At 43.0% G+C, this 14,626-nt stretch overlaps 1 protein-coding gene across 2 annotated transcripts in view; it reads left to right on the top strand.

The window, feature by feature from the left end:
- Positions 1-14,626, top strand: part of LOC149284478 (serine/threonine-protein kinase 10-like) — a 102,734-nt gene that overhangs the window by 17,710 nt on the left and 70,398 nt on the right. For both annotated transcript variants that reach the window (XM_089496704.1, XM_089496705.1), the window contains exon 2: positions 13,970-14,134. In XM_089496704.1, the coding sequence (XP_089352830.1) occupies positions 13,970-14,134 (165 nt within the window). The remainder of the gene's footprint in view (positions 1-13,969; positions 14,135-14,626) is intronic.

The raw sequence follows: 14,626 nt of genomic DNA, 5'->3' as shown, positions 1-14,626 counted from the left end.
TGAGGCTCTTATATTTCTGGCTTACGGTCATTCACCTGCTGTGTTCTCAGTATGATTTTAGGTCTTTGAACTTCAGTGGAGAAAAAAAAAGATATTCTCCTCCAGAGCTGGTGCTGAACCATTAAAGGTACTTTTACTGTCTAGTGGGGAGAGGAGGAATGAGAAAAGGAAAGGCTTAATCTTCCAGTCTGAATGTCAGCATTTTTCCTTGCTGGCTGTTCACAATAGGCATGAAGTGAAGAATGAGTTTCTGAATAAAGCACTCTTTTATTTTTAACAGTGGGGGAATGCTGCTATCAGACAAAAGTGTCCTTTTTAAAAAATAGTAAGAGGGCGTTTAAGTTACCCCAAATGGTACTGGAAGCAATTTAATCATATTGGCTACCCTTTTCATTCCATGTCTATTCAAAACCCTTCAGGCAGATATTGTCCCCATTTCATACCAAAACATTCTAGAAAGCTTTTACATCGCAAAACATTTACAAGGAATAGATAGATAAACTCTATTTAAAACCACCACAAGTTGGAGAGAGTCAGTTAAATAGAATTTCTACTGTTCTGGAACTTGTCATATTCATATCTAAAACAGATAGTTACTCTGTGATTTATTCCTTAACTTGATGCTTATATGTGCCTTACTGTGTTAGGTTGCTAGCACAGAGCCAACAAAAAAATCGTAGGGCTGCCCACCTGCCTAGTTTGCCAAAACACTTCCAAGCTGGCAACGTATCACTTAAAAACACTTAAAGAGGAAAGATCCACAATAGATCTGGTTCATTTAATAATTTATTGATATATTTCATTGTATTTTTCCATTGTGTGGTGCTCTCCAGATAGGCTTGGGGCATGTAAAGAATGAGTGGCAGTCATTTCTTCCTATTGAGAAACTGCATCCCACTATATTTGCAAAACATTTGTGATGGAGGCAAAATATGTTGTCTGCCCCAGCACTAGGTGACATGACCTTGAAGATGGGGATCCATCATGGGGTGCATGTGAACAATTGCAGAGATATCATAAAACTCTCCTTGGGTCTTTCCAATGCACATGCTGTCTTGACAAATACACAGGTTGCTTATCATAATGACAGGGCAAGTTTCCAATGAAACAAGACAAGCTTCATATGCCATTAAATTGCCCTAACTAAAAGGCAGCTTTTGTGACAGGCAGGAAAGCTTTCTTTTCCAAGACAGTGTGTAAAAGGATCTTGTAGCACCTTTGAGACTAACTGAGCAAAATAAATTATACCATAAGCTTTTGTAGACTGGCAGTATTTCCTCAGGTGCAACCAAGTGTATGAAAACCTATGCTACAATGTCTTTTGCTCAGTCTCAAAAGTCCCACAAGATCCCTTTGCATACTGATATTCCAGACTCATATGGCTGTCTCTGAATTCTTCCAAGACAGGTTCAGACTCTTCTTAGGGTACCACTTTGCCTCCTTTGTTGTGGACATCAAAACGCACTATGCATGCTGGGATGAATCTGAAGCAAATTTCAGACCCTGTGAAACTACGACTGCAAGTGGCTGCATTTGGGTACACTGAAACCTGTCCTGTGACTCCAATGACCTCAGCAATTACATATCAAGTGTACTCCTATTTTGAATAATACCCTTCTAGTTTTTGTTTATTGGTTATGCTAGAGTGTGTAATATTTCTGGCAAAGTGTGTAGAGTTCTGGGAACTGGCTTTGATAGAGGTAATTGATCACCCTACAAGAAACGAGGTTGACAAGAAATGAGCTACTCAAGGGCTCAATTGTCAGCTGCATGATTTGTCACTGGGATGTTGGTTGGGCAAGGTATAAAGACTATGGCCTGTTACAGACAGCCAAAATAAAGCTGCTTCGAGTCACTTTGGAGGTATGCTATTTCAATGATGCATGAGTCCTAAGAGTCTGGAAGCTTCACCAAAGCCGTACTCCAGTCCTTAGGACTGGAGCGTGGCTTTGGTGCGGCCTTTGGACTCTTAGGCCGCATGTATCATTGAAATACCATACCTCCAAAGTGACTTGAAGCAGCTTTATTTTGGCTGTCTGTAACAGGCCAATAAATACTTTTTGCCCAGATAGTGAGGAGCTCCCCCCTCCTTTTCTCTAATTTAAAATTCCAAGAGGATCCAGTGAGATCCTCTTCAACAAAAAGTGCTGTTAATTTAACTGAGGGAATTCATTTGTGGAACCAGTGTAAAAGACTCTTGGCTTGATCTAGAATGAATTAGGAGCTGATGATTTCAGTAGGACATGTGTGCTGTGAACTTACCATCAATCCAACACTTTTTGTTGCAGTGAAAACCATTAGTAACTTTTTTGCAGAACAGTCAGATGTTTATCCACAATGTAGTACTTCTGTTAAAGTAAACATACTCTCCCAGTGCTGAAATTGCAGTATTTGGTTTCTGAAACAACTGTTTTGCTTTTTCTTTCAGCTTACCTAAGATTATCACTGCTGCTTGGCATATGTGTATGTGGGCAGGTGTGTGTCTACTACTAAGTAGTATCGAAGTGGCTTAGATACTTCATTTATAATAGGTGTGTTAGAAACCTGATCCCAACCTTCTTGTATGAGATAATGTGTTCCAAAGATAACTGACGTGATTAATGCAAAGGTCACATATGTGGCACATTCAAGAGTTCAATACTATTCTCATATAAGTCAAATGAGCTCTAATTATTCATTTGTCTTTTTCTTCCTGTTAGTCTATTGACCTTCTTTAGGGATGTATATTTTTGTTAGGCTCCAGGAGTCTTGGGTTAAGTACTAGGAGATCATGAAAGAAGCATTTCTGTCATCCCACAAGTCAGCAAAATGTTCTAAATAAAGGGTTGTTTTCCCGAGTCATTGTTTCACTTCCTCTGAAATGAGAACAGCAAACCTGTTCTAGTTGTAGGCTCAAAAAGCTGGCTCGTTCCATAGCAGTTTCCGGTGGAAATGTGATTTTGTAACCCCCTCCAGTAGTGTGCAGTGCATTATAATCTCTGCTGTAGCATTTTTTTGTAGGGTGAAGCAGGAAGAAACAATTTGGGCAGGGTCTGGGCTTCTTTCCCCCTTGTCCTCCCCTCCGCTGCCCCCAGTTCTTTTGGAATTTAGATTGCTGTGCTCTCTGAACACATGCCAAGGGCTGTTATTATAGTGTGGAAAAAGAAAAGCAGCCCAAAATGCAATTGTTCAGTACTATTGACTAATGTCAGATGTGTGCCTGCAGTTTCAGAGCTTTTCTTGCCCTAGCCTCAAGAAGGCAACATTGATAGTGCCCATGAAGTTGACACACTAAGAGTTTGAGACCTGATATGTGTATCTACATCTTTGAGCAAAGTGTAACCCTGGGCATACACCACCACCCCGAACACACTGTTTTTGCTTCCTTTCAGTCCTCCAGACACCTTAGATTATCCCTTTTCTGCTTGCTGTTGTTATGTTTTTTAAAGTCAAGTCCAATTTATGGGAAGTCTATCCTAGAGTTTTCTTGGTAAGATTTATTTGAAGGAGGTTTTCCATTTTTGTCCTCTTAGGCTGAGAGAGTATAACTTGAACAAGGTCACCCAGTGGGTTTTCCATGGCTGTCCAGGGATTCAAACCTTGATATCCCAGAGTTACTCAAACCACAAACTACATTGGCTGTACCCATAAAAAAGGTGTCTTACTGGTCCTACAATAGTCCTTACTGTTCCCCTGCACTGTTTAATATTCAAAAATTACAATAACAGAACTTGACACCAGGTCATTTCATGTTTGGGATTTGTTTGTTGGTTATTATTGCTTTGCATTTTTTGCAGCCTGTGTGCCCTCGCCCAACCCTGGTTCCTGTGGACCTTGGACTTGCCACAGTTGCCCACCCTGGATTTATATATAGGAAAACGCTTCAAATTTTGTGACCTGCAAGAGCAGTGCCTGTTCTTGAAGAAGAGGGGTGTGTGTGGAGGGGGGAGCATGTGTGTGTTTATTGGAGATGGCTAGGTGGAAAAGGTAATTGCTTCTTTCCAAGAGGACCAGTGTAAATGTTCTGAGAAGCTTAGACCTGGGACAAGCTTCTTGTGTTCAGTCTAGTACAGAACTTAGATAACTGTCAAATGTGTCACTTAAGAACCATAGGAAGGAAGTTGTGCTTACTTGTTTAAGGGCTGAATACAGACTCAGTACCAGTTACCAATGTGCATGCCATGGAGTGTTTCGCTTGCTGTTACACACAGCTCGCTAGAGTGTGTGTCTCTGTGGGCAGTTCTTTGTGCAACTGGCCTTTTTACACATCCAATTAAGTGTTGTGAATTCAAGCTCAATTCTGGATGGCAGTGTTGATCTCTTATCATTGCTCAGTTTTCTATTCCAATGGTTCCCAACCGTTTTGACTTCCAGAGCCCTTATTTCTGTGGTGGAGTCCCTAAGAGGCCTTCCTTATGTCTTACAAGTTAATTGTGTTTAGGAGTACAGTCACGGTTGCCCCTCTGCCGATTTTCAAGTCTGTGGATTTCAAGTCCACGGACTTGGAAGGGCGACTGTATATATATATAAGAATATATTCTTTAATTTCGTCCAATTTTTATTTCTTGCATTTTCCTGAAGCACCTGTGGAGCACCTGGGAAGTGCACACCCTAAGGACTCCTCAGGGCACAGGTTGGGAACCCGTTCTAAGCTATGCTGGCTTTCTGTCATCTTTTTGTTGTTGTTGTTGTTGTTGTTAATTTGTGAAGGAAAGTCACTGATGAAAGAACATTACTGTGTTTGCAGCAAGACTTGTGTGTGATGCAGTATAATGTCACTATGCCAGTGTGGTGCAGTGGTTTGAGTGTTGGTCTAGGACTCTGGGAGAATCCTACCTCAGCCATTTGAATCCTGGCTCAGCCATGGAAACCTACTGGGTGACCTTGGGCAAATCACGCACTCTCAGCTTCAGAGGATTGAAGTGGCAAACCCTCTCTGAAGAAACTTGCCAGGGAAACCCTATGATAGGTTTGCCGATTGATGTAAATGATTGGTCGTTCCCATTTGAAACCAGTTCCTATCACAGTGTGCTCTAATCCTATTATGGTGAAGCAATGCAAATGCAAAAAAACAACAAAAAACCTGGTATTTCTAGAGAATAATTTCAAAATGGTTCTTTTCATAAGAATTTATTCTGAGGCAAGTTAAATAAGTGGGAACAACAGACCAGCATTGATTCATTCTGGAGGGAAGGGTGTTTACAATTCCTCTCCATTTTGGAGATGTCACACACACACCAGTGATTTGCTGGTGTGACCTATGGGTTTTTTAAAAAATAAATAAAATTAATCAATGAATTGATAGATATAGTAGTTGCTATACCATTCTATTGATTCATTGATTAATTCTGTTTTTAAAAAATGCTGTAACGTCCATCCTCTTCCTCCTCCTGGGTCCCTTCTTTCCCCTGATCTCCCCCTCTTCCTTCTGGGACCCTTCTTTCCCCCAATCTCCTCTCCTCCTCCTCCTGGGTCCTTTCCTTCCTCCCCACCCTTCCCAGCTGGCCCTTTCCTCTTATAAAGGAGACCAAGGGAGGCACATAACTGTCCCTCTGGAGTGGCTGGGTGAAAGGGAGCCGGAGGGGGATGGGGGTAAGGTTTGGGTAGCCTGGGGGGGTCTTTCCCACCTCTAGGTCGTGAGGGCTGCTCCTGCCAGGTGCTCCAGTCTGGGGCGCACTGGGAGAACAGGGTCCAAATCCTCAGCTGGACCATGGAAACCCACTGGGTGAACTTGGGAGGGTCACACTTTCTCAGAGGAAGAGGAAGGCAAACCACCGCTGAGAAATGTTTCCCCCAAAAAATGTAAATTCCCAAGCCAGGCTGCCACTTATGCCACTGATGACGCACAGATGATTTGCATGCATTTTGAAGCGACGGAACTACTGGGGACGACAACTGTGCCAAAAAAGAAGTGATTACACAGGGCTAATGAAAAGATCCGCTTTCATAGTGGGGATGATGCCCCAACTGGATCAGTTCATTGATTCGAAGCGAAAGTGAATCACCAATCAATTCAAATGCTAAGTGGGAATGTACCCTTAGGCTGGTTCACTCTAACCATTAAAAAATGCTGTCTCTCATCTGTGATTGCTAATTCACAAAAGAAGAACGAACACACCTCTGAGAAAGCACATCTCTAGAAATAAACATGACAGAAAAGTTAAAGTGAGGAAAGGGGATCCACTATTGCTAGCTCCTGTGTCTCCTTGACCTAGTAATTTCTCTTTTGGAGATTATTACAAATTAATAAATTTGGGTGGTGGTGTACATGCTATATTAAAGACCCCTACACAAAATGAACTTCAGCTTCACACTCCTACCGCTGAAGTGTGACTGTGGCTGCATCTGCACTGCAGATATAATGCAGTTTGATACCATTTTAACTGCCATGGCTCAAGATTATGTAATTCTGGGTGTTGTAATTTTGTGGGATATATAGCCTCTGTCAAACAGCTTTGGTGCCACAACAAATTACAAATACCAGGATTCCATAATATTGAGCCATTGCAGTTAAAGTAGTGTCAAACTATGTTATATCTGTAGTGCAGATGCAGCCTGTGTAACTGAAGTGATTGTTGTGCTGTGGATAACATACTTAATCAAAGAAGAAACATTTTTAGTGGCTTTTGTAAACAAACTGTGCAAACTACAGAAGGAAAGGCACAACTCTTGTACAGTTCCTCACAAGTGAAACCTGTCAACTGCAGTGTGTCAGCAAACATACAGAGGGAGGGACACCTGGTTCATAGGAGTGGAATTTCGCTTAAGTAAGTTTGTGGTAAAATTCTACACCGCTGTCCACTGACTGATCATGCCTACTCTGGTCATTATTTTTATCTTATATATGAATGGTATTCTTCAAGTGTAGATCCTTACACAGACAAAAGGCATATGAAGGGGAAGGTATGAAGCAGAATTGGAATGATTACTTTTTTGGATGATAGTGGTGATGAGTTAGAGCCAGTATTGTGTAGTAGTTTGAGCACTGGATTATGATTCTGGGGATCAGTTTGAATCCCTGCTCAGCCATGGAAACCCACTGGTTGACCATGGACAAATCACACACATTCACCACAAGAAAACCCCATGAAAGGTTCATGTTAGAGTCTCCATACATTGGAAATGATTTGAAGACACACAACCACAAGTTATTTGGGGGTGGGGACTGTAGTTCATAGAACTGCCCAGCCAAGAAGGCTAGAGGCCATGCAGGCTGTAGACATTCTGGGAGTTGTAGTCTAAAATACTGTATTGGATATACTTGACTATAAGGCAACTTCATATATAAGTTGAGGGCAGGTTTGGGGGCCACACTTATGGATTTTGATATGACCTCTGATAAGTCATTGTTAAGGGCATGTAACAAAGGATCGAAAGGATGAAACAAAGGAAAACAATGTCAGAGAACTTACAGAATTCTAGCAGGCAGAAAGGTTTGTCCTTATACTAAAGGCTGGATGAATGAGAGAGTAGAGGAGGGGACAGATTACACTCTTCCTTTCACCAAGGAATGGTTCCTCTTTTTATAAGAGTTAAAGTACAGTACTTATATTGACCCACAGATAAGTCAGCTCAGGTTTTTGGGGTCAATTTTTTGACTAAAATTTCTAAACTTACACAGAAGTATAAATAGTAGTAATACTTCCAAGCTATATTGTAAGTAGGCTCAATAAGGGAAACATAAGGAAGAAAACTCTGAAGTGCCAACACTTCACACAGTCAGTCCAAGAGGAGCTGACTATGCTCAGAGACGACAGAATCCTGGAGGAGGGAGGATGGGTAGAATGGCATATCCTGGTAAACTGCAAGTTTGGTGGGTTGGCCATCATCCTTAGGAAGTGTGCTCCACACTGCAATGTTTTGACAGCTCTCATTTGTTCAGAGAAAAATGCCACTGGGCTTTTTTGGATATTTTAAGACTTTTTCAGTGATGGCTTATCATAGTGTTTAAAGTGCTCCGATTTCTAGCAAAATTGGAATAAACTTCTCCTTTTCAACTCAAGACTAGAAGTTTAATTGACTGCAAAGGCAATCACAAAACAAACTGAACTATATATGAAATGGGATGTTGAGTTGTGAGGTTGCCATTTTCAAATATGCTTTGCCTTCATGTGAACTCCAGCTTAAGGCAACCTTCTCCTAGGATTTCTTTGGCAAGATTTCTTCAGAGGAATTTTGCCATTGCTCTCCTCTGAGAGTGAGAGTGTGTGACTTGCCTGTAGTGGTTTTTCAGGGCTGAGTGGGGATTTGAACCCTGGTCTCCCAGAGACCTAAGCCAGAATACCATACTGGCTCCTTTTGTTTTCTGGTACTAATTATTAAAGTTTTTCCATACGCCAGCTAGAAAACTGAATGATGGTGTATGCACAGGGTTGCCATAAGTCAGGACCTCCCAACCGGGACAAATGTAGGACAACATTTTTAAATGTAGGACACATTTTTAAAAATGGAGGACACACGAAAAAGCATTAAAAGCACAAAAAATACACAAAAAAGACACTTTGAGGGAAAGGGAAATAAATGGGCACTCACCTCCTCCTCCTCTTCTTCCTCTTACTTCTTCCTCCTCCTCGTTTGAATTTCATGCCAGGAAATGGCGCTTTTCCCTCCCCCTGGCCAGAGGCCTTGGTCGTCCTCCTCCTCCTTTGCCTCTTCCTCTTCCAAAGCTCACTGGCCAATGGCAGACTGGGGCTGGAAACAGGTCAGCCCCCGCTCTTCTGCCATTGGCCAGACAGCTTTGGGGATGTGCGCTCCTTTTTAAGCCCCGTGCGCAGACGCGCAAGAAGGGAGAGCGTGCGCTGCTGCTGGCCGCTGCCCGGGCAAAGTGCTGCGAGTGGCACAGCAGCTGCGCAGAAGGAGGAGGCAAAGCGGAGGAGGAGGGCGGCACGGCTGAGGAGGAGGAGGTGGGTGGCCGGCCGGCGCCAGCCGCATTAGCGGCCGCAGCAATGGCCGCATGAGCGGGCCCAGCCCAGAGCCCGGGACCAAACCCGGGATCTAGGGGGAACCGGGCCGGGGTGGGCCCGGTTCCTCGAAAACCGTGATTGCCCTGGGAGCCGCTGGGATATGGCATTCCTATGTATGCATATATATGCGTTGCATACAGACAAATCCTAAGTGATTTTTTTTAAAAAGTATGTAAATGGTGCAGTTATCAACTGCTTTCCTTCTTGTCTCTCAGATTTGATTTGGCAGATTTGCTGCCAAATAATGAAAACTTGATACATCACTATAACTTGGAAGATTTTGTAAACTTGGCACTTTTGTACAATCTCCCAGAATTGACCTTGTACTTTGTAAAGCATAATGGGAATGTAAGAGCAGTAGGCTTTTGTCTTGGGTGTAGACTAGGGATGAATTTCACTACAGTAGAGTCTCGATTATCTGACGTAATTTGGATAGTTGAAAAAGTCGGATAATCCAGAGGGTCATAGGAAAAGCCTAGCAACCACTATGAAAAGCCTTGAATCACTATGAAAAGCCTAGCAATGGTGGTGCTCGGCCACATGGCGCTATGGGCTCTGGGCCTGGTGGCACTATGGGCCTGGTGGCGCTTACCGCTGCACTTGGGGCTGGTGACTGTGCCGCTCGGGGCCGCACTCGGGGGCCGGCGCCTCCGCGCTTGCGGCCTGGTGCCGGTGGCGCTCGGGGCGGCGCTCAATGGCTGCTGCCTCCACGCTTGCTGCACTTGGGGCCTGGTGCGCTTGGGGCCTGCTGCTGCTCGCCGCCGTGCTAGGAGCCCATAGTGATAAACTTACATCCACACATTCCTTTTTCTAGTTTTTCTTTCCTGGTTGAGCAGCCATTCTAGAATAGCCACTCCATTCCTCAGTGGCTTACATGTGTGCCTTCAGGTCACCTGTTGACTTTCATGGGGTTTACGAGATTCTCCTTATTGCATTCATCTCAATAGATGGAGAAATATAGGCTATTCACACATTTTATTTCAGCTTCCTGTTCCCCATTTATGTTGACTTTCTCATTAAGATTTTAAAAAAAATACAATGGATAACATTTGAATCCAAAATCTGTTGTAAAATGAGCTTTGGCTGGGTTTGTGGCAAGAGCAGACCAGCAGAATGGAGTATAAGGACAAATGCAGCTGATGGGGCTTTAAAAAGTAACTTTTTCCAAGCTGTGCTCTTTATGGTACTTTTCAGTAGAAGCAGAAGTTGGGACACATGTTGCAGATGGAATGTGCAGTTCTCACTATTAGAGAGCTGTTATCCTGCCATGTAACACAGAAAAAACTGGTCCTTCACCTGCTTCCTCTGGAATTGACAACTGGCCAAGGAGGGTGTATAATTCAAATCTGGGGTGCAAAATGAGGAACCTATCTGCTAGTGGTAAATTAGTTGGGAGGCCACCAATTTGTCACTTGGAATTGATGTGTAGACACCCTGGGCAAAAAATCCAACAAAGGCCACAATTCTTCCTGGGGAAAGATCAAGAGTCTCCCATTTCTAGTTCCACACTACAGACTGGAGTACTTTAGATTACTTCTTAACCTGCAGTTTTGTTGGTGCATTCCTGGTGCACCCCAAGAAAACTATAGCAGGAAGAGGAAATGGAGAGAATAGGCTGCCATTCTCTTTCTCCTGAAGGGAAGAGGTTGGTTGAGGCACAAAGAGACTCATCCTTAGTCTCTAAAATGTGATGCATCACAGCTAGACTGGTTTTAGCAGGTCTGTCTGTCTGTCTGTCTGTATTGTGCATGCATTAATAAATTGTGTTTTATTTGAATGCACCTTGAGTGTTTATTCTGGAAATGGATCTCTTTATAAACTCTCTACACAGATATTCTAAACAGAGACCTAAAAAGAGAAAGCAATAATGTAGCTGAAAAGAGGTCTTCAAAATTCTTCTGATTCCTCTGATGTATGTATTATCTGATAATTTGCTTGAAAAATAAAGCAGCATACCTCAGTGAAGAAACAAAGTATATGGTACATCCAGAGAGTTTATGGTGCACAGAGTACCAGATAGTGATCTGAAGGATTGCACTGTATTTATGCAGACTGGTCAAGGTTACCTAATAAGGCCTTCATAGCTCTTAGTTGTTGATCTGTGTGTTTACATGTGAGCATGCTTTTGTTCATCTTGTTTTTGTCCTCCCCCCCCACCCCAGTTGGATTAATAGATGCATTTTGAGACCCTTATTTATGGTCACACTCTTATCTGTGATGACTATCTCTGCATCATGTACGAAGTGCTAACTTGTGAACTGACACACATCCTATGTGTTGGAAGTTCAGGCATCAATATTGTCACAAACAGAAATCTAAAAGGCTCTAGTATGTGGCTGTGGCTTGTGCATTGTCATCCTGTTGAATTCAGTATATGAAAGCTGCATTGATGCAGAGGAACTCATCCTGTCTCAGGCAGACCAAGGCGAAAAAAGCTAAAGGCAGATGTTGTGGTCCAAAAAGAGCCCATTTTGGAGCCCATTTTGGTCATATATAGTTTTCTCTGTGTCTCCGACTGATGCAGTAACTAGGGATGGCATCTCTCCTCTTAATGCTTGCTTGGAGTCGGTAATGGGCTGGATGAGGGAAAACAGACTCAGCCTGAATCCAGAAAAAACGGAAGTACTGGTGATTGGCTCTCCTGGCCCGGGTAAGGAAATTTTTCCACCTGTCCTAAATGGGGTCACACTCCCTGTGAAGGACTCTGTTCGCAGTTTGGGGGTGCTTCTGGACTCGTCGCTTCACCTTACTGCTCAGGTGGATGCGGCGGTCAGGAGCACCTGTTATCAGCTTCGGCTGATACGCCAACTGTGACCCTTCCTTGGCCGGGGGGATCTTGAAACCGTTGTACATGCTCTGGTAACCTCTCGATTAGATTTCTGTAATGCGCTTTACATGGGGCAACCCTTGTACCAAACCCGGAAGCTTCAATTAGTGCAGAATATGGCTGCTCGGCTGGTTACTGGATGTTCCAGGGCCAGCCATATAACACCAATCCTAAAAGATCTCCATTGGCTGCCTATTCGCTTCCGGGCCGAATACAAGGTGTTGGTTATCACCTATAAAGCCCTAAATGGCTTGGGCCCAGGTTACTTGGAGGACCGCCTCTCCCCATACAATCCGCCCCGCACTCTCAGGTCGGGTGAAAGACATCTTTTAAGAGTTCCAGACGCTCAATATGTATCAGCTCAGAGGGCTTTCTCTATTTCAGCCCCTCAGCTCTGGAACTCCCTCCTCAATGAGCTCCGTACTTCCACCTCCCTCAATGCTTTCAAGAAGAACTTGAAGACTTTTTTGTTCCGCCAGGCTTCCCCCCCCCCCCCCCCGTGAGCCTTGTGGTCATTCTCTTCCCCTTGGCAATGTTTTTGTGTATTCCATTCTACACAGCCACTTGTATAGGGTGTTGTTGGTTTTTACTGTTCTTAATTGTTAACATTGTATTATTGTCATGCTGATGTTTTAATTGTCTTACTCTTTGATGTACACCGCTGTGATCGCTGGAATAGCGGTATAAAAATAAAATTTTATTATTATTATTATTATTATTATTATTATTATATCCTTTGGCACTTGTTTCCAGTGACAAGCTCCTCAACTGAGGAGTTAGGGGCTATACAGACCACCCAAAGGGGTGGTTACTGGCTGGATCAGGGCCATGGCCACCTCATGCCACAGCCCTGATCCAATTTCTGGAGAGTGCAAAAAGGAACCGCAAAAGCAGTTCCCTTTTGCACTCTCCAAGGGGCTCCATAGCCGCGGTGGTGCGGCTTTGTAACCCTTTGGTGCTGCATTATGTGGATGCAGCATTGTAGGGGCATCATGATGGCACACGCCGTGTGGACTAGTGCACACCAAATGCACCCTAGGGGTGGGATTAGGGCATCCAGTGTGCAGATGCTGCACCCTAACTCTGCCCACAGGCCAGCACAAAGTGCCGGTCTGTATAGAGTCTTAGTTGACTCAGTGGTTAAGGCTATGTAGGGGCTGGTGGTTCTTGATTATTGTTTGAGCTGACTCTGGTCAGATCAGTATTGAAACCTAGAGGACTTCTTCACTTTATATGCATCTGAGGAAGTAGACTGAAGTCTATGAAAGCTCATGCTGTCAGTTTTTTTCTTTCAATTTGTCTCAAAGGTGATACAAGATCTCTCTACATATTTAATCTATAGAGTTTAGTTTCCCTAATTTGTTGGGGAATCAAGATGCCTCTGGTGCAGGACACAAGGCATCAAGGAGATGCCTGGATGGATACCTCAGTTGTGGAAGCCTTGATTTGAGCCTTCTCCTTTTCCTTAATCATCATATCTGCTATCTTAATAAGCAAAGGGATCTTGTAGCATCTTTGAGACTAACTTAAATAAGGAAGTTGGTAGTATGAGCTTTTGTAGACTTCAGCCTACTTCCTCAGCTGCATGCTTGGAGTGAAGAACCCAGAGACAGACCTATGTAAGCCATTTGTGTGTGACAGTGAGAATGTCAATTCACATTCAAACCCTTGTATGTATGGAGATGAGATCACAAGTAAAGTTTTAACTATGATCATTGGAGGAACAAAGGCAGGAAAAAAGCTGTTATTTACAGTCAAGGAGAGTAGATAACCATATAAATGGGGCTGGGAATGTAGTGTGGGAAACAGAGGTGTGTGTCGGCTATCTTCTTTGTCTCAGTTGGCGATGCCTCAAAATAATTTTATGTGTCCATCCTCAAACTGGTGCTTTCTGGGTGTGTTCGACTACAACTTCCTTCATTCCCAGCCAGTGTGGCCAAGGAACATGCCATCTATGGTTGGTGAGAGTTGTAAAGGAACACATCTGGAATGTGTGAGTTTGGGGAAGACTCTTTAGGCAATTTCATTTTGATCTGTGCATTTGGCTGAATCCTATCAAGGTTGCTTGCTTGATGCATAATGACTACCCCTTCAAACATACATTGTTATGATAAGTGTACAGAAATAAAAAATGTACAACTATCATGCCTAATGTGCTATTTTATTTATCACTTTTTATCTCTTTGCTTTTATGTTGTAGGCCAAAAATAAAGAGACAGGTGCATTAGCTGCCGCCAAAGTAATTGAGACCAAGAGTGAAGATGAGCTGGAAGACTACATGGTGGAAATTGAGATCCTTGCAACTTGTGACCACCCTTACATTGTGAAGCTGCTAGGAGCTTTTTATCATGACAGCAAACTATGGGTAAAATGATTCTACAGCCACATTCTTCTCTTTCAGGTCAAAATAACCCCTCAAAGAGTAAAGAGCATGAGAATAAGGCATTGTTTTCAACAAGCCCATGTTGGATTCAAGTAGTTTTGCCTACAAGTCTTTTTCATACCACTTTCCTGATATCTCAGAGCTGCTTATTGCATATAAGATTTTCTTCCACATTACAGTAATAATGGTGTGTGGAGTTCTTGTTGGCTTGTGATCTCTTTGATGACCACTAATTTTAATTTGTGAAAAACTGGGGATTTAAAAAACAAAAAAACACACAGTTTACCCCATCTCTGTTCCAAAGACCTCTCACTTGTCTAGGAGGAAAAACATCTTTATCTTACTTACTATATATGTTGTTTTTGTTTTTGTGTGATCTCAAGTCATTTTGAACTTAAGGAGATTCTAAGGTGAACCTATCATGGGATTTTCTTGGCAAGTTTCTTCAGAGGGGGTTTGACACTGCCATCCTCT

The sequence above is a fragment of the Sceloporus occidentalis genome, unplaced genomic scaffold (assembly GCF_023333645.1).
Source record: "Sceloporus occidentalis isolate IW3139 unplaced genomic scaffold, rSceOcc1.0.p SCAF_92, whole genome shotgun sequence".
Taxonomy (NCBI): domain Eukaryota; kingdom Metazoa; phylum Chordata; class Lepidosauria; order Squamata; family Phrynosomatidae; genus Sceloporus; species Sceloporus occidentalis.
Note: the sequence above shows the minus strand (reverse complement) of the source record. Positions and strands in the feature narration are given on the sequence as shown.